General features: G+C 42.0%; 1 protein-coding gene across 1 annotated transcript in view; it reads left to right on the plus strand.

Moving 5' to 3' along the window:
- LOC8041039 (phospholipase A2 group XV) overlaps window positions 1-22,456 on the plus strand; it is a 52,032-nt gene that overhangs the window by 14,402 nt on the left and 15,174 nt on the right. Inside the window, exon 2 of the mRNA XM_029981900.4 lies at window positions 21,618-21,774. Coding sequence (XP_029837760.2) covers window positions 21,618-21,774 — 157 coding nt within the window. The remainder of the gene's footprint in view (window positions 1-21,617; window positions 21,775-22,456) is intronic.

Raw genomic sequence — 22,456 nt, forward strand, 5'->3', positions numbered from 1 at the left:
TGTAGGCACTAGAATTAGGTGTCTGTGTCAAATATAGGTTGTTTTTGTAGATCCACTGAAATAATTTAAAGTGATATATCTGCTCTGCCTTCAATATAATATATTTAACAAAAAGCGGTTGAGTGCTCAAATTCCTGGCATTACCTCTGTAATTTTCGCAAATACGACGAATTTTTTTCTGAAGGATGATTAGTGTGTTGTAGTTAGATGCAGTGGTCGTGCCCCAAACCAATATACCATAACTGATCTTAGAATAAAAGAGAGAATAATACAGCGTAATTTTAAGCCAAGTGGGCATCAAAGTTTTCATTTTATATTAAGTACCAATAACTCGAGACAGCTCTGCCTTCGTTCTAATTACACGGGTGGACCACGTGAGCTCTTCGCTAAACCAGACGCCCAAGAACGTTTGCTGTGCAACTTGTTCTATAACGGCGTTTTCAAATATAATGTTAATAGAGCTGTTGTCTCGCTTACTAACAGGTTTGAAGATTATGCATTTTGTCTTACTTTTGTTTAGTTTCAATCTATTTACTCGTAACCATTTCGATAAACTAATGAGGTAGGCATTGCAAGCATTTTCTAGGTATTCTTTAGTCACACCAATAAAAAAGACATTTGTGTCATCCGCATGCATAACTAACTCAGGGGAGCCTGGCATTATCGCCTATGCCATTCACATAAACTAGAAATAATAAAGGACCGAGAATAGAACCTTGAGGAACGCCGTGCTGTATTCTCAATTTACTAGATGCTATGTTGTTAATAGAGACGTACTGCTGACAATTTTGTAGATAAGTTTCTATTGGTTTCGCACTATTCGTCTTATACCGTATCTCTCAAGTTTTTTTAGCAGGATATCATGCTCAACAGTATCGAAGGCATTTTTTAAAATCTAAAAACAAGCCAAGCGTGAGCTGTTTGATTTCAATGTTTTCTACAATTTTGTCCTTAATATCTAGAGGTGGTTGCTCCGTTAATTTATGTTTCTGAAAGCCATATTGCTCTTTCATTATTATGTCACACTTTTTGAAAAAAAGCTAGTTAATCTATCATTGATCACGCGTTCACAAATTTTTGAGAATATTGGCAGAAGAGAAATTGGTCTGTAGTTCTGAATATCTGCTGCTCCACCTCCATTGTATACAGGAATAACGTTTGCTAATTTTGGTTCGTCAGGAAAGTCACCATTTACAAGCATCTTGTTTATAACGTCGGATAGTAATGGACTCAGCAGAGCTGCTTTATATTTAATCGGCGGCGCCTTTATTTCGTCATCACCGGCGGAAACATTATTTTTTAAGCTGTTAATTATTTTATTAACTTCCCTAGGCGTCGTCGGAGCTAGCATTATAGATGCAGACGGATTAGCGGTCGTTGTGTATTCAGCTCTGTAGTCATGTTGTTCAGCGTACTTGCCGATATTAACAAAGTGCTGATTTATTTTGTCGGCAAGTGCTTTACCAGATACACTCTGATTATCTATTAGGATATGTTCCACGTGGTTGTTTGCTTGCTTTCTATTAGTGAGATCGTTTACTGTCTCCCATATGTTTCTATGGTCATCGTGATTGCGTTCGAATTTATTTTGATAAGAATAATTTGAACCCGCAAAGAACCCGGGAAGATATAGGAGCTCGTTTGGTGCGTCATTTATCTTTGAACACACTGCAACCGCTCAATATTTGAGAAACTGAGCAAAAACAAACAAACAAACAAACAAACAAACTATATTGAGTGTTTTGTGGCAGGAATAGCTGTAATTTTTTTTTAAAAATAGAATATGTAAACTATGTAAACTATACTGTGCGATGCATAACGCTCACAAAAACCTTTTGTCGTAAAACAACAACAAAAAAAAAAAAAAAAAAAAAACTAACAATTTTTGACGAGAATGTGGGAACTTAACATTTGAAGATCAACAGCATCTTTATGAATTGATATGAATTTTGACCAATTTCACGGCCCTAATGTTAATATAAGTATCATATTTTTATCGATGTTGCTTAACCAACAGGAACCCACATACGACTGGTTTCCCGTACTTCAGCCAGAGCACGCAGTTTCCGGACGGCGTGTCCATCTGACGACCTCGAATTCCTGGGACGCTCGTGATGACGGCGCTGTTGAAACGGGACTCGTTCAAAATTTTGCGCCCTTGAAGTACGAAGCTCGCTTACGAAGTTGCGCATGGACGTTGTTGTGCAAGGGAAATTAAAGGCGATTGAGAAATATATTCGTCAAGCTCTCCAGAGTGCGTCGTTGCACACGCGAGAAGGATTGCCGTTGCTAGTTTCATGCCGTGATGCGTCATTTATTGTCTCAGATGACAGGACTCCATGGCACAGCTTTTGCAATTCCATAGCCACGCAACGCAGTAGGTTTCCTTTTACTTAATGCGCATGTTGTATCGTAAACGTCCGCTGTGCTGCCGTTCACGATACAACATGCGCTGTATTCGCCCAATTTTTACGTTCGGCAGACTCTATCCAATCGCGAACAAATAAATAGGTAAATATGGCATTCCACAAAGGTAATATTAGGCCGCGTGATTCGCTTTCATATCGGTAGTGTTATCGGTGACCTGTCGTTGCCGACATTGTATTCAACCAAGTGAGTCGTCAAATGGCATGTGATATGACGTATCTAGTAAAGTATACACCAACTCAACTCTCCTACGTCACACCGCGGTGGTGGCGCGCCGGACGCACTTCCGGTCTATGGCGGTGGGCAGAAGTCGCCGTGCCAGACATGCATTCCTGTGTTCCCTTGGAAGAAACGAGACAAAAAACCTGCTTTCTCGTCAAAATGCTGCGACGGGGGTTGTATTAAGAGAGTCTGGAAAGGTTTGAAGATCAGTTTTCACGTGTTTTTGCTCCCTCCGTTCGTCCGAGAACGTGGATAGTAGCCGTGAAAAGGGCAAACCAGACGCTGTCGAACTACGATTGCGTGCGCGGACAACACTTTGTGGTCGCCAGATGTATTTGCTTTGTTCCAACATAAACGAGAAAAAACCGCCAAGTTGTCCGAACCACGCACGGGTTCAGTGCGTCTTCAAGATCACACGGCCGCCTGATCGTTCGAACTTTCGTCTGCTCTTTCAAACGTCTGCTTTTTGTCGTCTGCTCGTTCAAACAAAAGCGGCCCGTAGACCAAACTTTGACCCGGTGATTGCAATAAGAAGTAATTGCAGACCTCAAAAGACTTAAGTAGGCTTGGTGTAAAAAGTAGATACAAGATGTTGATCATTGGTACCGGTGGTCATCACCGACTTGTTAAGCTTGGTCTGTTCCCGCTTCCAATTTTCAGTATTGACGTCGATCATCTCCGCTACCTTCTACACTTCTGCAACACGAGCGACGTCGCTACCGAAAATAGCTGGAAGAATAGGTAGTTTTCGTAGACCGCGTTGCCCCCTCCGCTAAGCGTTCCGCAACGAAGAAGTTGCTACTGCGCCTGCGCGCCGATAGCCTTGACTGTGGAGTTCCCGCTATCATAGCGGGTTGCGGAGGGCCTTGCGGGACGGCAAAAACGATCTACGAAAACTCCCTAATCTCATCATGGTTTTGGCGTTCATTCTGCGGCGTTCATGCGAATGAATCGCCGCACGTCAAATTATTTACGGAAAGTTTAGCGGCGTAACGAGCCTTGATAATTTCGCTGAAGCGATTAAAGTGGTAAGACATTGCGATGTGGACGTAGAATCGACAATTCCAACGCGAAAAAGAGTAGGCAGACTCACACAGACGCCGACAGCGTAACATTCGAGTGGTTTGTTGACGCCGGACGGCGGTGCTTCTCGCCCGTACCCCATTACGCATGCGTTCGAACTGTCGTCTGCTCTTTCAAACTTGGCCGCTTTTTGTCGTCAGCTCGTTCAAACGACAGCGGCCCGGAAACCAAACGTTGACCCGGTAATTGCGGTAAGAACTAAGTGCAGGCCTCAAAACACTTTTGAAGGTTGGTTGGGGTAAGTAGGCTAAGTGTAAACAGATACAAGAAGATGTTTATCATTATTGTTACCAGTGGCCATCACCGACTTGTAATGCCCGATTCTGCTTGCGGTTTTCACTATCGACGTCCACCATCTCGGCTACGGTCCACGCTTTTGCAGTCCGAGCAACGTCGCGTCTGAAAACAGCGAGCAGAATCTCATCGTGGGAGTCAAGCTTTAGCGCCCATTCTGCGGCGTCCACGTGAAATGAATCGGCGCACTTCACATTATTCGCGCAAAGTTTTGCCTCGTTAGTTTTGCTGAAGCCGCTCAAGTAGTCAGACATTGTTAGGAGGACATAGCATCAACAATTCCGACGCGAAAAAGAGCACGGGGACTCCCACCGACGCCGACAACAACGCAATTCAATGGTTTGTTTATGGGCGACGGCGGGCTTCTTGCCCACCATCCACCGCGCATGCGCGGCGCCGGTGGCGTCCGCTAGGGGCGCTCCGGTTTGTTTGTAAACATGAGTTGGTGTATAACACGCTTCCTCTTTCCGTAATAGATTACTATCAGTGGAACGAGTCACGCGTATCGGACTTGGCACGAGCAACGCATTGTCCCTGATTTTTTTTTTACTTTGGGAAGTTTGGAAGACCTCTTTGTTGTGCTGTTAACAAACTTGTGGAGCTAAATTTTTAAAAAGAAAAAAAAAAGAAGCGTCAGAACCTGGTTAAATAAACTGAACGAAGCGTAATAGATGCGTCGTTCCGCTTTCGAACTACGTATCTTTGACGATGATCGAAGGAGATTACTCCGTTTTTGAATCTGAGATGCCATGCCGAAGCGAAGCTTCATTACGTGTGACTATGGCAGAAAAAGAAAAAGAAAATTATCAAGTAGTATTAACTATACCCTAATTACTAAGCTAATATTTTTATTATTAGTATTATTGTTATTATTTTTTACACGTTTTCAGCGATCATTGGAAACGTGATTGGTAGAAATATTTTGTATCTTACTAGGAATATTTTTTATTTTTTTCTTGATGAAAATTAAAGAAAGAGCATGAAAAGCTTTTTTTTTATGAAAGTAATAGTGTAAGTCATTTTCAAGAGTAACTGTGACTGCGCATATCTTTTATCTTTTTCCTTTTGGAAAATATAAAAGCTTCTTTTCTCCTTAAGAAAAGCAATTCAGTAAAAATGCGTGCGCGTCTTCCTTTTTTTTGTTTGAGGAAGTAAGCCAGCCTTTGGCAGTTCGCTCCTGCTTCCGATACGACTACGTTCTTTATTGTACCCTCGAGCTACTGTGCATGTGCGTATGTGTGCAATGCTTTCTCTAATGAGACTACGTGTTTTCCCGCTCATTTTCAAGACCGACAGAAATGTGAACTTGCGCCTTGAGCAGAAGATATTATCGGTATGTGATTCGTGTTTGTGCGTGTGTGTGTGTGAGTGTGTGTACGTGACAATGTGAACATTTTTAATATCCTTGCTGGTACTGCCGGGTCTAGTCCCACAAGCCTTTGAGGCTTTGGCAAGACCTGGAACTTGATCCTGACTCTAAGAATTATTTATTAAAGATTATTATTATTATATTATTATTATTACTATTATTTATTCAGACAAAAACTAGAGTGAAAAATTCAAACCCTTTATGATATTTTGAGCTCGAATACCTTACTGCGCATTCCTATAAAAGATTTTGCGCATAATTTGTCATTGTTGTCTAGTTAAATTATTGTTTACCAATTTGATTTGTGCTCGTTGTGGTATTCGGTGGCTCCATTTTTATTCCGGATTTTTTTTTCGCTTGACGTGTCTCGCACACGCTTAAAGTCCTATACATTTTTCTAAGGAAGAGCAAACATTATTGACATGCAGTATGCTTTAGGTGGAAAACTATCTTTATCGATACTATATGCTTGAGTTTGTTTTTTGTTTCTAGAGGTCTTCTGCACATGAAAGCATGCAATATATAATGAGTCTACCTTGTACGCCGTAAACGGAGAATATCTTTCCTCTTTAAAGCTCGGAAACTTGCAACCAAAAATATTTTCTCAATATATATTTCCCAGGCCGTACACATCGTTATTCAAAGGAGGTTTTCTCATTACATATGAAAACTAGTGTTCCGTTCAGTAGAAAAAAATACCGTGTTTGGAAAACTTCGTTGTTCGTGGACATACTCCTAAGCTACAGGAGAAATATATTACAGCAATGACATGCCACATGCTAGTTGTGACAAAATAACTCATTCAGTTAGTAATTTTTTAACTGGTGTATATATCGAAAGTATATCTAGAACTACGAAGTTCTAAAATAGATATTAAGAAAATAATTAAAAAAAAAACCAAAAACGAAAAACATATTTTTATGGCAGCCTACCACAGGTTGTCCACCAGGGTGGCGAGATTGAGAACATTCAAGATTTTACTTCGAAAATCACTCCTAAGAGTGTAGTTGTTCGAAACTTGCACGTCTCGATGACTAAAAGGCATGGGCGTTGCAACTACAAAAAATAAACAAATAAGCAACCAAGATTGAAAAAAATTTAAGAAAATATGCACCCTTTCTGAGGATGGTGATAAACTTAAAGAAGAGATGCACTTCTTCCAAAAAAATAAAACTTACTCGAAACAGTTTGTGGTTTAAACTGTTGACGGCCAAATGTGACGGCAAAACAGTTTTTATCGAGAGCCCAACGCAATAATTTTTGAATCTAAGGGAGGTCGCGTTTTAAAGCATGAAGCTGTCATTTATTGCTGGTTATTCTTTAGATATTATCTCGACTTGGGAAACGTGAGTGCATTCTGCAGCGCTGTAGTGTGACTGAATGACCATGAAATTTAAATGTAACACAATAATTTTAAAATTATTTACGTTATTAATCTCATTATACCAATTGTACATAATTTCTTAGGAGTAATGCACACTTAGCCAAAACGGCTGTATTCCTACAGCCTTTGTCCCATATAAGACACCCCAAAGCTTTAGTTCGACGTACAACGCACAGAAGTCGATCTGACAGCACTAACTTTCACGAGAAGCTTGATAGCCGTGTGGTACAACTTAATAAAATAGCTAATCTACGTGCTACTGTCTACAAAAAAAAACAAAAAAAGAAAACGGAAAAACAGACATTTGGATTTTTTTTGGCCCTATTGCAAAACCTCAGTATTTTCTTTCTGTGGTCTTTGATACGCAATTTAGCTATTTAATGAGATATACCAACCGTTGTCAAGTCCCTTATAAAATATGGGGCCGTCTGTTCGAGTATAGTGCGCTGTACGTCGAACTTAAGGTTTGGGGTGTATTATATCGGTCAAAAGGGTGTAATGTGATACCCTTTGTTTAGAGTGTGAAGAACGCTTTAAATTTCCTTATCGAAATGGGCGGGAGCAAGGACGTGTGTGCTGCAGCTGTTCGGAGCTCTCCTACGAAAGGCAGCAATATCTGCATCGTACTGCACCTTGCGGGGCGCGGTTTTACTCCAAGTGCATAGACGTGGCGGGAAACGACTACGAGCTTTTCATGCCCAACGTCAAAAGTACGCACAAGTGTCAAAATTTTACAGGTCGGAATGGCGCTCAAGATGTCGCCATGCACACAGACAATAACGCCAAACCATGCCCTTTTCTACAAGACAATGGAATTCAGATCGGCGTTTGATAGATGTGTCGCTTGTGGCTGTGCCAACAAGTTGGTCGCGGCTCTGTGTGAAAATATTGACGTTTTTGCGAAAGGCTACGTCTGTGAAGGCAGATAACGCGTCCTTGCTGGTACATCCACCAGGAACTGGGAAGTGCTGCGTTGCTTGACTGCTGAAAATGTCTATCTATCAGGCAGAATTACCGTCACGGGTTTCCCAATAAAACGAGGCCCTGCAAGCGTCGCTAATATTGTCCGCAAAGACGCAGGACGCTCATGGTACAACTCGAAGCTTGAACGAACATAATAACAAACCAGAGCAGACCGACCCGCCCGAAGTCGCCTCAGCCAACCATCAACCATCACGCCAAACGTTCGTGGATAATACAGCAACAGAAGCTGATAGCTTCACACTGGTTCAACGAAAGCAAAGGGTTAAGCTTCCATCACGATCGTGCAAGAACAGGCAGCTGGCTTCGGTTCCAAGACCGCCAAAGACGCAAAGCACTCTTTCTTCGGCGCCTTCACCGGACCACCACGTACAGAGATGTTGAAATTGTGCATGCTTCCATTTTAGAAGATAAGTAATTTATGTCTACTAAATTGACGGCGAAGCACGAAAGTTACTCGTAGTTTCACATTTATGTGAAAGAAGGGGGTTTTGAAGATAATAAATATTGATAACGTTTGACCCCTGGCTCGTTTTTCAGACAATTCCTTGGATTAGACCCCTTTCGAACGTCACGTGCCGATTACTAGAAGGTCCGAACCCCTGCACAACGGCGGAACAACTGACATTGTAAAACGTGAAAGTAATTTCATAAGGTAGCGAAAGCTGAAGCAGGGCCAATGCTAGGAGCTAACGAGCCAATGAAATAGCGCCTAAAATGCAGTGTCACAGCGCTCATCACTTTTCTGTGGGTGTGTTTTTGCCTTGTAATTCAACCAAACGCATAAAGTGTGCCGTGACGTTGCAGTTTTAGTCCGCCATTGTGCAGGGATTCCACAGCTGCCAACAAAGGGTAATCTCTCAAAAGGGGTCTGTGCTAACCTAGAAAAAATATATGGAGTGCTCTTTATTTTATCAAAACGTTCGCGTACTTCGCACGAAGGCCAATACGCGTTTTACTAGCAATTGAAAACGAGCGCGTTGGTTAATAGATACAAAACTTGAAAGTATAAAACAGCGAGGACGAGGACGGGAACAGGACATCTTTCATTTAGCAACAACATAGAATGGCACAACGATGAAACCGCCCCCCAAGGGTCTCAACGCTTCCCTTTTTGAGGATGTTGAGACCTTTGGGGGGCGGTTTTATCGTTGTGCCTTTCTATGTTGTTGCTAAATGAAAGATGTCCTCTTCCCGTCCTCGTCCTCGCTGTTTTATACTTTGAAGTTTTGTATGTGTTTTAGTAATGCTGCTGTAAGTGATTATGACCTCATTTTAACAAGAGAAACGTGGTTAAACTGCTCTTTTTCATCAACTCATTACTTTTCCCCAGCAGATATTGTATTTCGTAGGGATCGAAATTGCAAGAACATGTTGTTGATGTTGGAGCATGTCGGTGTACTTATAGCCGTTAAAAATATCTGGAGGCCATACGACGTTTTTACCTGGAATGCAGGGCTGAATCAGTCTGGGTGGAAACAGCTTGTAACAATGATTTAGCTTGCTCGTTGGCAGGTTTTACTACCCACCGATCTTTGATGTGAGTGACTTTTCGGAACATATGACCCTGCTATGTGATAAACTAGACGGAGACAAGTAGCGCATTTTTATTCTTTGAAGTCTTAATGTCCCTGATATAAACTGGGCTTCAGAGCACCCTTCCTTATTTTCAGGTTGTGTCACATATAAGGCAAATACTCTGCTCTACTTTGTGGATTATCTAGGATTGAAACAGTGAACTAGTTTTCAGAATACAGCCGGGGATGTGCAGGATCTCGCTCTGTATGCTTTACTAATCACAGCCTCGTTCCGGTTGCTAAACCTCTTGTTCTTTCTGATGAGTGGCACGCCCTATTCTCCATTTCTTTCGAGGCTTTATGTAAGTAAGAACGCAAAGGTTAAAATGTATAATTCGTTCGCTTTTAATGGGAATGACTATCTTGGCATTTTATATTCTTGAATGGCGTTGATTCGGCAACAGTATTTGAAGCAACAAACGTAAATTGGATTGTGCAATTACAAACTCACGCCATTACAAAAGCGCTCAAACTGTTTGCTCCAAAAAAGTGTCGTCGTTTGTCCCGCTACCCTTATTGGTTTTCACACGATTGATTGAGAAACAACTGCACTATCATAAGAAATCTAACGTAATGCAAACACAGTTCTGGTATATTAAGTTTTCAAAATCCCAGGCATTAAGTAAATTGTTAAGCAAACGGGATAAGAAATCTTATCCCGAGTCAGTTGAACGCAGCTTGAATTCCGACCCCAAGTGTCTCTGGCGGTAGGTCAAAGATTGCATGACCACTTCTTCTGCGATAAGCCTATATGACGTACCCTGTAAAGTGCTGAATGAACCTAATGAACTTTGAATATGTTTACGGCCCAAATCAAAGCACGCCTTGCACGTTGAATTTGAAGCTGCAATCAAGAGACTAAAGCTATCACTTGCATTTGAGGGCATTCCGGACTTTATTGTTAAAGTGTAGCTCCTTAATTTCTACGGCATTATTAACACATAGTTTTAATTGGCCTCCCTCAAACTTTATTTTTTCTGAGAATTGAAAAAATTTTGTCATTGTGCCTGTTCACAAAGGATGAAAATTTGATGATGTAAGGAGATACAAACCGATGTGCTTGTTTTGTGAGTTTGCGAACGTTCTTGAAATTGTCTTACTTAAAGGGCTCTGCAGAAACGTTTTTACTGGTTTTTGATTTGCACCGAACCTGAGCGCACTGAACGTAGTAACTTCTGAAACTGTTCTTTTTCAAATTTGCCTTTATTATAAAAGTTATAGGCAAAAATAAAATTACAAAAACAAGCAAAAAATAACCTCCTTCATACCGTCATCGGTCGCTTGAGTGGCCGTGAAGCAGGGGAGGCGTAGTGAGCTCAGCGAGCACTCACGGCTGCCGCATTCCGTGTCGACGGCTCGAGAGGGCGACACTAAAGCATGTTCTGCATATGCTGTATGAAGCGGGCGGCCAGGGCGGTTCGCATCGGATTCGCTGCATGATTAAACACTAATTCGGCATGACACTTCATTGTCCACAAACGGCAGCAAACACGGGGTAAAGATCAGTCAAAATGGGAGCCACTTCGCGCTGCCATACCGCCAAACCTGCTCGCCGAAGCAGCCGAAGGCCTTCGGAACGCTCGGAACCGGTCGGATCCTCGACCGCAGAGCCGCCGCGTACATGCGGGACCTCTCAACGCTCGCCGCTCGTCGGTGGCTAATCCCACTACCCCTTTCTAGTGTGTGCTGCCTTTTTCACCGCTTGGTGGCGGGTATGTCGACGGGTCATTTCTTGTTTCCGTACTTTATAAACTGCATTTGTTTCTTTTCTGATCTAAAACACTGAAAAAAATCTACTTTCATAAATAATTGAAACGGTTCGCTCCACTTATATTTTGTATTCTGACTAAAAAAAGCTTTTAGCGGCTCTGACCAGTAGTAAGGCCAGGACCAAAAACGTCACATATCGCGCGCTTTCGGCACCGCGGGTTGCCCCCGTAGGTAGAGGAGGTTTCTGCGTCGTGCGGGCTAAAATATGACGCACTGATATTTAGTTACTCTCTCCGTGCCAGCTGGCCTGCCCGAACCCCAAGAGATGTGGAAACCGAAAAAAGGTAGACGTTTAAGTTGCATTGCAGGACCCCTTTAAGCATTTGCAGCATTGTTTTTAAACGACAATTAAGGAATTTAAGACATGGTTTCTTCGCTGGCAAGTTTGTTGGGACCAGTTTGGCATCTTTCTTAAACTTTGTTACGCCGATTATCATTCAGCGTGGGCCGGTCTTACACTGTATACTTCGATCTATCGAAGGCATTTGACTCTGTTAATTATTCGAATCTTGTTCATAAATTAGTATCATATAGAGCAAATAAACAGCTTTGCACACTTTTATTGAATTGTCTAAGACAGAAAAAACTTCGTTCAAATATTGACATGGTTCTAGACCTTATATATTAAATTAGAGTCTGCGCAGGGGTCCTTGCATGTAGAAGTTTTATTCAATATATTTAATGTATGATCTTGGCTCTTCCGTCCACCCATTCAAATATATTGCAATATGCGGATATCAAATTGTTTAGATATGTTTCAGCAAACTATGACTGTGGAAAGATAATGAATGACGCCAATGCTGCGCATCACTGGTGTGACCGTGATTTGTTGAAGCTGATTCCTTTTAGAATTGCAGCTATGTCTTATTGTAAGAAATCCGAAATTGTAAGGTTTTTGTTTTTTTTTACATTCTTTACAACTTGTCCCTTCGTGGGAATTAGAGCACATGGGATCTCGGTGTACATATTGACTTAACTTGATCCTTCAATGAACATGTTTCTAACATTACGATTGCTGCCTGTGAACACCAGGTGTCATTTCCAGGATAACGCGTGAATTCCATTCGTCAACTTGCATATTGATTTTATATTATTCTTAATGCGTAGCAAACTTGAGCTTAGTTGTGTTTTGAATTGTATTGGTTGCGCAAACCAAGCAAAAACAAAATTCGGAAATACTGTTTTTGCATTGTTTATGATAGGTACATTGGTTGCAGAGTTTATGATAATTACACTTTTACGCTGATGCGGTTGTTCTGCAATATACTTGAGAAGAGTTAAGCGAGATTTTTTTTTATACATGTTTATAGTCTTTTTGATTGCTCAACCCTCACTTTAGCTGTTAGTGTATGTGTACCGCAAGTAATTTTGAGGGTTACTGCCACCTTTTCAGTCGAAAAAATCAACCTTATCAGTCTCATGAATCGCATTCAACATTTTTTTAACACCTTCAACGGACCAAACATTGATATTTTTGACTCAAGCGTTCAGATGTTTAGGCATTTTCCAAATAATATTTGACAATGAATTAGTTGCCACTTTTCCTGAAGTAGATATTTTCGCTGTTGAACCTGCATTAGAGCGTGTGTAATATATTTCTTCTTTTTGAGGGGTGGAGTTGGGGGTGTAAGGGGGGGGGGGAGAGGGTGTAGGTGTGGGTGAGTGGGAGGCGGGTGTTCGGCCTTCATGTTGATATTGTTTATTGTTGCGTTTTTTGCAGTTCTAGCACTTTCGTCATTGAGTGTGCATCATTACTCAGGCAACCCGCCGTTCATAAGCAAAAAAATATAAACTAAAGAGTGAATGAATGAATGAATGCACAAATTTAAATACAGTGTCGTTGCTAACTTGCACACCTTGTTGAAAGCCCGCCTGGAGCCGCTCTGCTTTACACAGTAATTGCTATGATGATGATGATGATGATGATGATGATGATAATAATAATAATAATAATAATAATTACAATAAACATAATTTATTGCTGGGGATTGAGAATAGTCAAAATAGAATGCAGGTACGTCAAAGCCATCAAGGGCTTAAGGGACAAACCTTAAGTTGAAGCGGCACCAAGCGAAGCATTAGGAAAAAAAAAACTTAGGCGTCGCAGTAGCATCAACTGAAGTATTAGAAAGCTTAAGCATTGCAGCGCCTTTTATTGAAGTTTTATAAACGAAAGAGCTCAAGCGTCGCTGTAACCGTAAGAGTACTAATAACAAAAAAATGCGGTGGCTTAGCTCGGCTATGCCAGGATATACGTAGCGTGAGCTTATGCACACAAAATGAGAGGCGCTATCAAGCGGCTCCGGTGCAGCGTCAGATTCGGCTACTGCGCAAGGGAGGCGCACAGCTGGGCACGCGGCGGCGTCGTTGCGTTTGCCGCGGCTATGACGTCACTCCTCTGTAACGCGCAGACCGGCCAGGCGCGCGCGGCGGCGGCGGCTCCGGCGCGCCAGTTGTGCGCCATGTGACGTCACCGCTCCTCGCGCATGCGCAGTACGGAGCACGGCTCATTATGCGAGCCATTCGAAACTGCTCAACCTCGGCCAGTGGAGCTCACGCTACAAAAAATATATATGCCAGCTTTGTCACAGTCTTAAAAAAATCGTGAAGTTTCAGAGGCTAGTCATGCGACACAAAAATGTTAAAAGTTTTTAATACAAACAATACGCATTCTGGAGCACCAATCATTGTGATCAATTACCTCTAGTATATAGATGTCTATCAGTCTTCGGTACTTTCCAATCACAGCTGCTTCACAAAGTAAAAAAGTAAATAATAATATTCATAATTATAATGAACAATCCAGAATCAGTTTTATTCGGTGCCCAGGAACGACCATTTCAATTTGAATACTGGCGCAAAAAAAAGGAAAAAAAAAAAGAAAACGCGCTGCACACAACATTTAAACTGATCACACAAAAATTGAAGCAACGCCAGGATTGAAACCCAGTTTTACAAAGACATGACCTGCACAATAACAAGACGCAAGTCGAACAGCCCCTGGCAAACGGAGACGTGAGAAGTCACCGTCATATTCAGCAGAGTAGGAATTAACATTGAAAACGAGACGAAGGACACAAGATACGTATTTAGGCCCATATACCACACGAAGTGATTTTAGAAAAGTTTCTTTATATCCACCAAATGTATCCACGTCACTGCCATGACCTTTATATGTCTTCCCCATACGACACAGTGGACCATGATCGCATTGAGTTGCGGTGTACATAAAAAGACATCGGCGATCTCGTCGCCTAGTATGAGACTCTGAATGACATGTTTCTTAGCAAATCAGAACAGTCGCTTACACTGTGGTCTGGTTTAGAAAATAACAACAAATATGCGTTTTATGGGCGCTCAGCTAAGGTGGATGAACCTAGGTCATTCATTGAATACCTATTACGCTCAAACGATGAGCCATTACGAGAAGAACGATATCTAGATCGAGACAAATTTATTATGAACTCGCTCTAGCTTTAAGAAGGTGCTATTACAAATGCCGTTCTGCACTGCCACCGCATTCTCGGGTTGAGTTCGAGTTAGAGCGAAGTATAAAATAACAACGTCTTAGGATTCGCAAACTCTCTTGTTATTCTACAGGCCAATCCGAGAGTACGAAACGCGGGCATTATTACTTCAGTAACGTGGGCGCCAAAACGCAGGGATATGTCAAATGGTCCGCCTCCCAGATCCTGGACCTCTCTAACGCGATATAATGCCTCCGAATGAACCTGACAGGAAAACGATATGGTATGCGTTCTTCACGTATGAGTAACTATATTTGTTTTAGCTTTGTTTAGAAGAAATTATTGGTCAAACGCCAGTTACTGAGTGCGCACACATCCGCCTGAAGCATCACGCAATCCCCAGCACTGCGGGCCTTACAAAATATCTTAATTTTATCCGCATACTGTAGAACCGAAGAATTAATTGCGACTTTTGACACATCGTTCACAGAGATAGAGAAGAGGCCCCAACACTAACAACCCCTGAGGAACCCCGGATGTGACATCTTATGTCCGTGAACGTTTTCCTTTCGTACGAACAAGATATTCTCTTCGTGAAAGAGAATTTTTCAGTCAGTGGTATAATGACCCACATACACCATACCTAGACAGTTTCGATAACAAAAATATTTTGCTTTACGATACCAAAAGCCTTGCTGAGATCAAAGTATATGACATCCACCTGTCCTCTTTTATACACTGCCCTCGAAACAAAACTAAGTAAAAAAAAAATTGTTTTAGTCGAGCGTCCCGATATGAGCCTGTGCTGATCTAAAACAATTTATTTGTGAAGAAAAAAAAGTTTTTTGTTTTAGGGGGAGGAAAAAACTACAACATAAAAAAAAAACAAAAAAACGTGCAGAGTAAAGAAACGGCGGGTTGGTAATTTGACACGTCTTCTTTATTTCCCAAACTATGCACTGGAATCCCAACTGCCACCCTCCAGGTACCTCGAAACACGCCTAATGGTAACGAGTTGCTAAAATTGACGAAAGCACGCGAGTAAGAAACTTAGGATAAGCCTTTACGGGAGTCCCAGGAATCCCATTATGACCAGCCGCCAAATTCAGCCTCAACCTTTCTACACACTCGTCGGGAGGGGAGAGGTGCTCCCTGTTCCCTACTAAAGGTAAGCGCGAGTTGTCCGTTGTGCTTAGACGATAGATGGAATTGAAATGTTTAGCGAATGTATTTCATACATGGGACGTGGCCTTGCCATCCTCGTCCAAAAGTACAATATCTGTTCGAAACTGTTTTCCCGAGTGACCGTTCACGTACTTCACTAATTTTCTGGGATTTCGCTTCAGATAGGATTCTACAGATGCAACGTATTGGGCGTGATCAAATGTGTACTGCGTTTCGCACAAACGCCGGTAGTACGTAAATTTTGAATCCCACTTCCTCAAACCCGTCTTTTTATGTTTCTCACGCGCGAAAGATTTTCGCTTCAGCAAAAGGTTTAGTTCGGGAGAAAACTAAAAAGGTAATTTTAGGGTTCCATACTTTTTGCAAAAACGAACTTGTTCATGCCCTCCTGTACAGCGCCAGTCAAACGAAGTACCTGTCCATTCATATCAGTTTCCGCAGTAATAGAAGACCAATCACAGGTTGATAAATCATTATAGGTAATTACCTGCGGCAAAGTTAAACACTTTATTTGTTTAGGTCTGAGTCAACTTTCCGCAGAGGAGGGGCAGGTCAGAATGGTGACGACTGATGATGATGTTCGGCCGATGGAGGTCCCCCGGAAAGTTGGATAAGAAAAAAACAAGAACTAAAAGTTGTTCGATCCCGCTGGACACATTACGACGTTGGTTGGTTTACGATGGCCAGTGTGGCCACGTTTTTTTTTTGTAAACAAAATGACAACAAGTCAACAGTAATTTACAATTAAAAACTCCCAAAATTAAAACCCATACTTTATTCCCCAGTCTCAAGCGCCGAATCTCCCTGATCTCAAAAGCCAATCCCCGAGAATCCTCTCGGCACCCCTTTTTTATACTCGTAGGGGCCTCCTTTACCTCAGACGGACCAATCACTTCAAGATCGCCCATTGTCACGTGGTACACTCTTACCCAATGATCAGCGAGCTGTCTACATGACACCCCTCCGACACCTCAACGGTCGGACCCAAATTCCTTGCACAGTCACTACATGCTTTCTTCGCCGCCTGGCTGGCGCCACCCAGCTAAGTTATTGCGTCAATTAAAAGCGAAGTTTCTACACTAAGCGGCGAAATACGCCGGACACAAGCACACCCGCTTAAAATCCACAAGTGCGGAGAGAAGCCCAAGACGTGGGTGTTCCGGCGCACAAACTGAAACCCAATCCGTTTGTTAACGACCGGGGTCCGACTCTTCCACACCGAGCCCCGCGGCTGCTCGAAGCCCCCCGCGCGTGAGAGAACGACTCCCCGTGCATGCTCTCACCCCCTCCCCCCCACCCCCCCGCGGGTCTGCGAGCAAACACCCAAAAAATGTGGACACAAACATAGGCAGATAAAAAAAAATAATGCCGAAGCAACTGTAGAAAGATAGACTTTTCTAAAACAAACCTTACTTCTTTCAAACAAAATCCTTCGTGAGTTAACAGTCTCGTCGTCATTTGAAGTCACCAACGAACAAAAGGAAAAGGTATAGTCACCTCGGAGGCTGGTTGAAATTAATCAATTGGCACCATAGCGAATTCACTCTCTGTAGCAGCCACCGCGTCGAACCTGGCGAGGCACAAGTGAAGAGTATTATCGCTGCAGTTTTTTTTTTGTATTAAACTGATTTAACCCCAAAAAGAATGCAAATTACATAAAGCAACTGCTTTTCCTGGCGACATTTAGTAATAATAATAAAAATAATAATCATAATCATAATAATCAAGAATCCAGAAGTTTTTTTTCAAGAATCATGAATAATTTTTGTTAGGTGTCCAGGAATGACCATGCGGTCTTGGTATTGGCACACCGAAACTTACACACCACAATAAATATGATAAAAAAATCTTAATGCCTTGAGTAAACGACATGATACATATAACGCATGCCGACACAAAGATACGATTTACACAGCAAGCAAAGAACGGAACATATATGGTCTAACGCAGGGTAGAAGACTGCTACAAAAGCGAATATACCTTATTAAAATAATATATAATAACATCACAACCACGACAGGTTTAGCGAGACTCATACAATACTCTGAAAGATCTGACAAATTCCGACACGCAAAAAAAAAAAAAAAAATATGAAGATGGCTTGCAATGCCGACACGTACGAAACATGGGGTCCAGGATATTTAACGTCCGAGGAGAGTAAAAGACGTTGTCAAACGGGTCGCTGTCCGAAGAACTTGTAGAGATATTTGTGAGAGCAGTTTTGAACAGTCGGTCATGCCATGAAAGGCTTTGAAAAGGAAAACCAGATGCATACCCTGTCAAGTTGTATTTTTATTGGCCTTTTGTCTGCACCCCCGTCATCTTGTAAATTCATGTCAAATGAATTTGAAATTTGTAACTGATTGCATGACGTGGCTCCGACAACGTTTGGAGTACAAAAAGTTGCCGGTTCTGTGATAGTCACCGCAAAGCTAGCATGCTAAGAATTCCAGCTTGAATGACCTTCTAGACCTACAACATTGGCGCCACAGCCTTTGCTGATGTTTTTCTATGTTGAATGGTTGTCTGGCTGGCCATGGGCTCTCAGAAAAGCTGTGGCTAGGACGTTGCACCTAAACTGTAATGGCAGTAAACGTTCGTCGAACGTTTGCTGTCGGTACGTCAAATGCAAAGAAACATTTGCCATTCGTTGACGCAATCTATAATTAAGAACTGTGCCCAATCCGAACCTGTGTATGGCTTAGCAAAGTGAACACACTACCATCTGGCACGTGCAACAGCAGTTTCTCGGAACAGAAGTTTTCCACGCATAAACCGCTGAAAACCAACTCGTCGGAACCCTGCGAAACTGCACGCTGCACACGCGGAGCAGTAACCCGACACTAAAACGAGAATATCGTAAATGAAATGTACTGTATCAGCTCATCGATGCCACTATTGCACAAAGAGGCAGCTAGTTCTAAACTTTTAATCGCTGCATTTGCTGTAAGTGACTGCGACAGATCGAGCGCTCTGTAATATGGTGGCAGCCGTTTGTTTCTTTCTATCTGGTACGGCCAAGGGAAGTGTGACAATGATAACGGAACTGGATCGGAAAGCAGTCTTGCGTTTGTGTTATCCTTATGGTCAGGAACGAGTGAAGAAACCAATACTCTAGTCCCTCGAGAAACCGAGCTCTTAAGCACTCGTAATTATACTATTATGAAAAATGGTAATGTACTTCAAACACTATAAGTAATCTAGAGCCTCTTCTTTACCGAAAGCACTTGCGACAGCTAATAGCTGCAATCTACCGAAAGTGTCTTGCAAATGACAACAATAAAAATATGTTTAAATCTAAAAAAAGTCATGCTTAGAACTACAGCACTGACAGTTTTTTTTTAAAGGTATAAGAGTATTTTCACTCACGTCATTTTCCTAACGCCCTCCGTTGAATGCAGCTTTTTTTTTTGTCAAGGTAGAAAAAGTCCTTATTTTGTTTGATAAGCATAAATTAAATTTGATCTCTTTGATTTCAATAAGATTTATTTGACTTAAATCAGATTGATTCGATTTAAATTACTAGCACAAAAAAGTGAATCTTTATCGAAAGATGTATGTCTAAACATGGCGGAGTAATTCACCAATCCGTCCGATCACTGCCGTAATATTGCGGGAGAGATAATTACTGCAAATTTCAAGTGGTTTAATTAACAAATGTATTGGTTCATACAAGCCAAATGAGAACAAAAGCCGCTTGATTTTGTCAGTTAGTGTAAAAGCTGTATTTTCCTTTCTCGCGTTCTGACTTGTCGCAACCGGACATCACTTCTCTCACTTCGTTTCTTTTTCAAGTTCTGAGATGCTTTGCGTAACTGATGAAAGACGTGGAGAGTACAAAGAAAGCTCAACGCTTCAATAGCTCAGAAGAGCGCTGTTTTTCGCTCGTGTTTAACTTAGTAAAAATATTTTTTCCTGGGGGATTTTTTTTTATAATTTAAGTTTATACAGATGCACACTATAGACAGCATAAAATAGGAAGTTTTAGTAAATCGTGTTTCTAGGCCACGCTATTCGTAGCGGGAGCTCGTCCCGCCACTTCGATGCATGCTCTGAAGCGTGCGCCCGTAGCGGTAGCAGGCTTTCGAAACGATCTACTAAAACTCCCTATTGATACTTTTGACTGATAAATATAAATGGCAAATGAAGTATATATTCTCAGGATTACTTTTGCCGAAAAGGTTTTGTATTAACCAATATTAAATGCTTGTTCTGATTGGATTAATTGGTCTAATTTAAATCTAGATGTAAATCGTGATTCAAATCACAATTGAAATCATCTTTAGTTTTATTCACCACCCTCTATCTTGTTTTGTGAAATAGAGCCCTAACTGACGGTCGCAAAACAATCAAAGTGTCATGACTGTGTGTTTTATAAACATAAAATCAAGAGCGGTTCTCGATGATTTGTCATAATGAAGACTATTTATAGGAAAATAACGCTTTTATGTGACAACGCTATATTTGCTTGATTTCAGATACAAGGAAAACACTAAATTACAACCACAATAAAATTGTTTTTCTGTGTAAAATCAAAACGCGCAATGTGAGAAAATTGATTTGCTTGGTTTTAAAGATTTACCGAAAAATGCATAAACATTTGTCTTAGAGCGCTGCTCTTAGGCGCCCGTTTTCGTGTTTCCCGGCGTCGGCTTAACCGCGGTAAGTTTAGCGGGAAAATTGACGTCACGTGACCTCACCAGCAATTCAATTCCCCCAATTTAGCGGGAAGTTGATGTCACATGACCTCAATAGCAATTCAATTCCCGTTATTTAGCGGGGAATTGAATTGCTGTTGAGCTCACGCGACGTCAATTTTCCCACTAAACGTAGCGAAGTAACTGAATTTGTTCAAAGGTGACATGACACCAAGTTATGTGACGTCATTTTCCCCGTTAAATTTAGCGGGGAAATTGAGAGAGGGGGAGGGTGTGGAGGAGGGGGAGATGAGCGTATGGAGGAGGAGCATGGGAAAGTACGCAGAAGTATGAGGGGAGGGTACAGAGGAGGAAAGGATGAGGAGGAGGAAGAAAGGAGGATGAGGAGCAGGAGAGGATGAGGGGAGAGGGGGAGGAGGTGAGAGGAGGACGAAAGGAGGAGAAGAGGACGGGAGAAAGAGAGGAGGAGGGTAGGTGGAGGGGTATACTTTCCTCTCCATAGACTCCCTTCCTCCTCCTCAAGGTCTGCGTTCTAATTCCACATTATAGAGATTTGCAAACATCTATAATTTTTTTAAAGCGCAGTTTTTAGGCACCCGTTTCCGCGTTGAGCGGCGTCGCCATCACCGTCGCCGTCGGCGTCGGCGTTACCGGCCCGCTAAATTTAGCGGGAAATTTAATTGGTGTTGAGGGAACGTGACGTCAATTTTCTCGCTAAATCTAGTGAAGAAACGGAATTTGTTTATGGGTGACGTGACACGAAGTCCTGTGATGTCATTTCCCCCCTAAATTTAGCGGCGAAACTGAATTGGTGTTGAGGTCACGTGACATCAATTTACTCGCTAATTTTAGCGGCGAAACTTAACCCGCTAAAATTAGCGGGGAAATTTTCCCGCTAAATTCCGCGGGAAAATTTCCCCCATAAAGTTAGCGGTGAAATTTTTGCCAAATTTAGAGGAAAATTTGCGGGGAAATTTAACGGGAGGAGGAGGGCAGGAGGAGGAAAAGGAGAGAAGAAGGGGAGGGTAGCGAGTAGGAGAAAAAATATACCCTCCCCCCGTACCCGCCAATCCTCCTCCTCCAGAGCTGCACTCTAGTTTCGCATTACAGAGATTTGTAAACGTCCTTGATTTTGTATTAGGTCTTTTCTTATTTTACGGTAATATTGCTATGAACGTTTTTTTTTATTTTCTTCTTCAGTGCCCGGAGATGGAGGTAGTCAAGTGCAAGCCAAGCTGAACAAAACTTACGCGGTGCACTACCTCTGCGAGAAGAAGACGCTGGACTTCTTCGACCTTTGGGTCAACTTAGAGCTGATGGTGCCCTACGTGCTGGACTGCTGGGTTGACAACATGAGGTGGGCAAACCGCCTAGGAATATTATCAGTACCTTAAATGCTCTCACGATTTAGATACACAGTTATGTGAATTGGTGCGATCTAGTGAAGGAAGCAAAGCTGCAAAGCTTGACATATCAGTGAATGTTCGATCGTTCGCAAATATCCCTCGGCATACTCATCGAGCATATTTCGTGATTCTTTAATATTCTGGCTGAGATGAGTGCTTTATATTGTTGCGCGAAACGGGCTACCATGTTGTTTCACAATCGTGGTTATTGTAAACAGTTGGTATATCTTAAACTTAGGCACGCCTGGCTCTAGCTGCAGTCGGCGTGCTTTGGAACCATTACTTGCACGCGCTCTTCGGGTTATATACAAGACGAATTCAAACTATGATATGAAAACATATAAAAAAAATGTAAGAGTCTACTTATGCTTCCGAATAAAATAACTTATCAGGGAAGAAAGAGATGGTTAAGTCACATGTTGCCTTAATTACAAACGGCTCCAGTGTATGAACAAGGCTTGTGAAAATTTTAAGCCTGTGACCAGATGACGCATTTGACAAACTACAGGAAGGTGAGGTCTAAAACAACAGGTCTGTAACAGTCTTCCGTTAAGCGTTTTTGGGGCGGAGCGAACGTTTATATATTTTATAGTGTATTTACGCTATTAGGCTTCGGTCACCTTTACAGCGACA

This window comes from Ixodes scapularis, unplaced genomic scaffold (genome assembly GCF_016920785.2).
Source record: "Ixodes scapularis isolate PalLabHiFi unplaced genomic scaffold, ASM1692078v2 PGA_scaffold0__279_contigs__length_252992795, whole genome shotgun sequence".
In the NCBI taxonomy this organism is placed as follows: Eukaryota; Metazoa; Arthropoda; class Arachnida; order Ixodida; family Ixodidae; genus Ixodes; species Ixodes scapularis.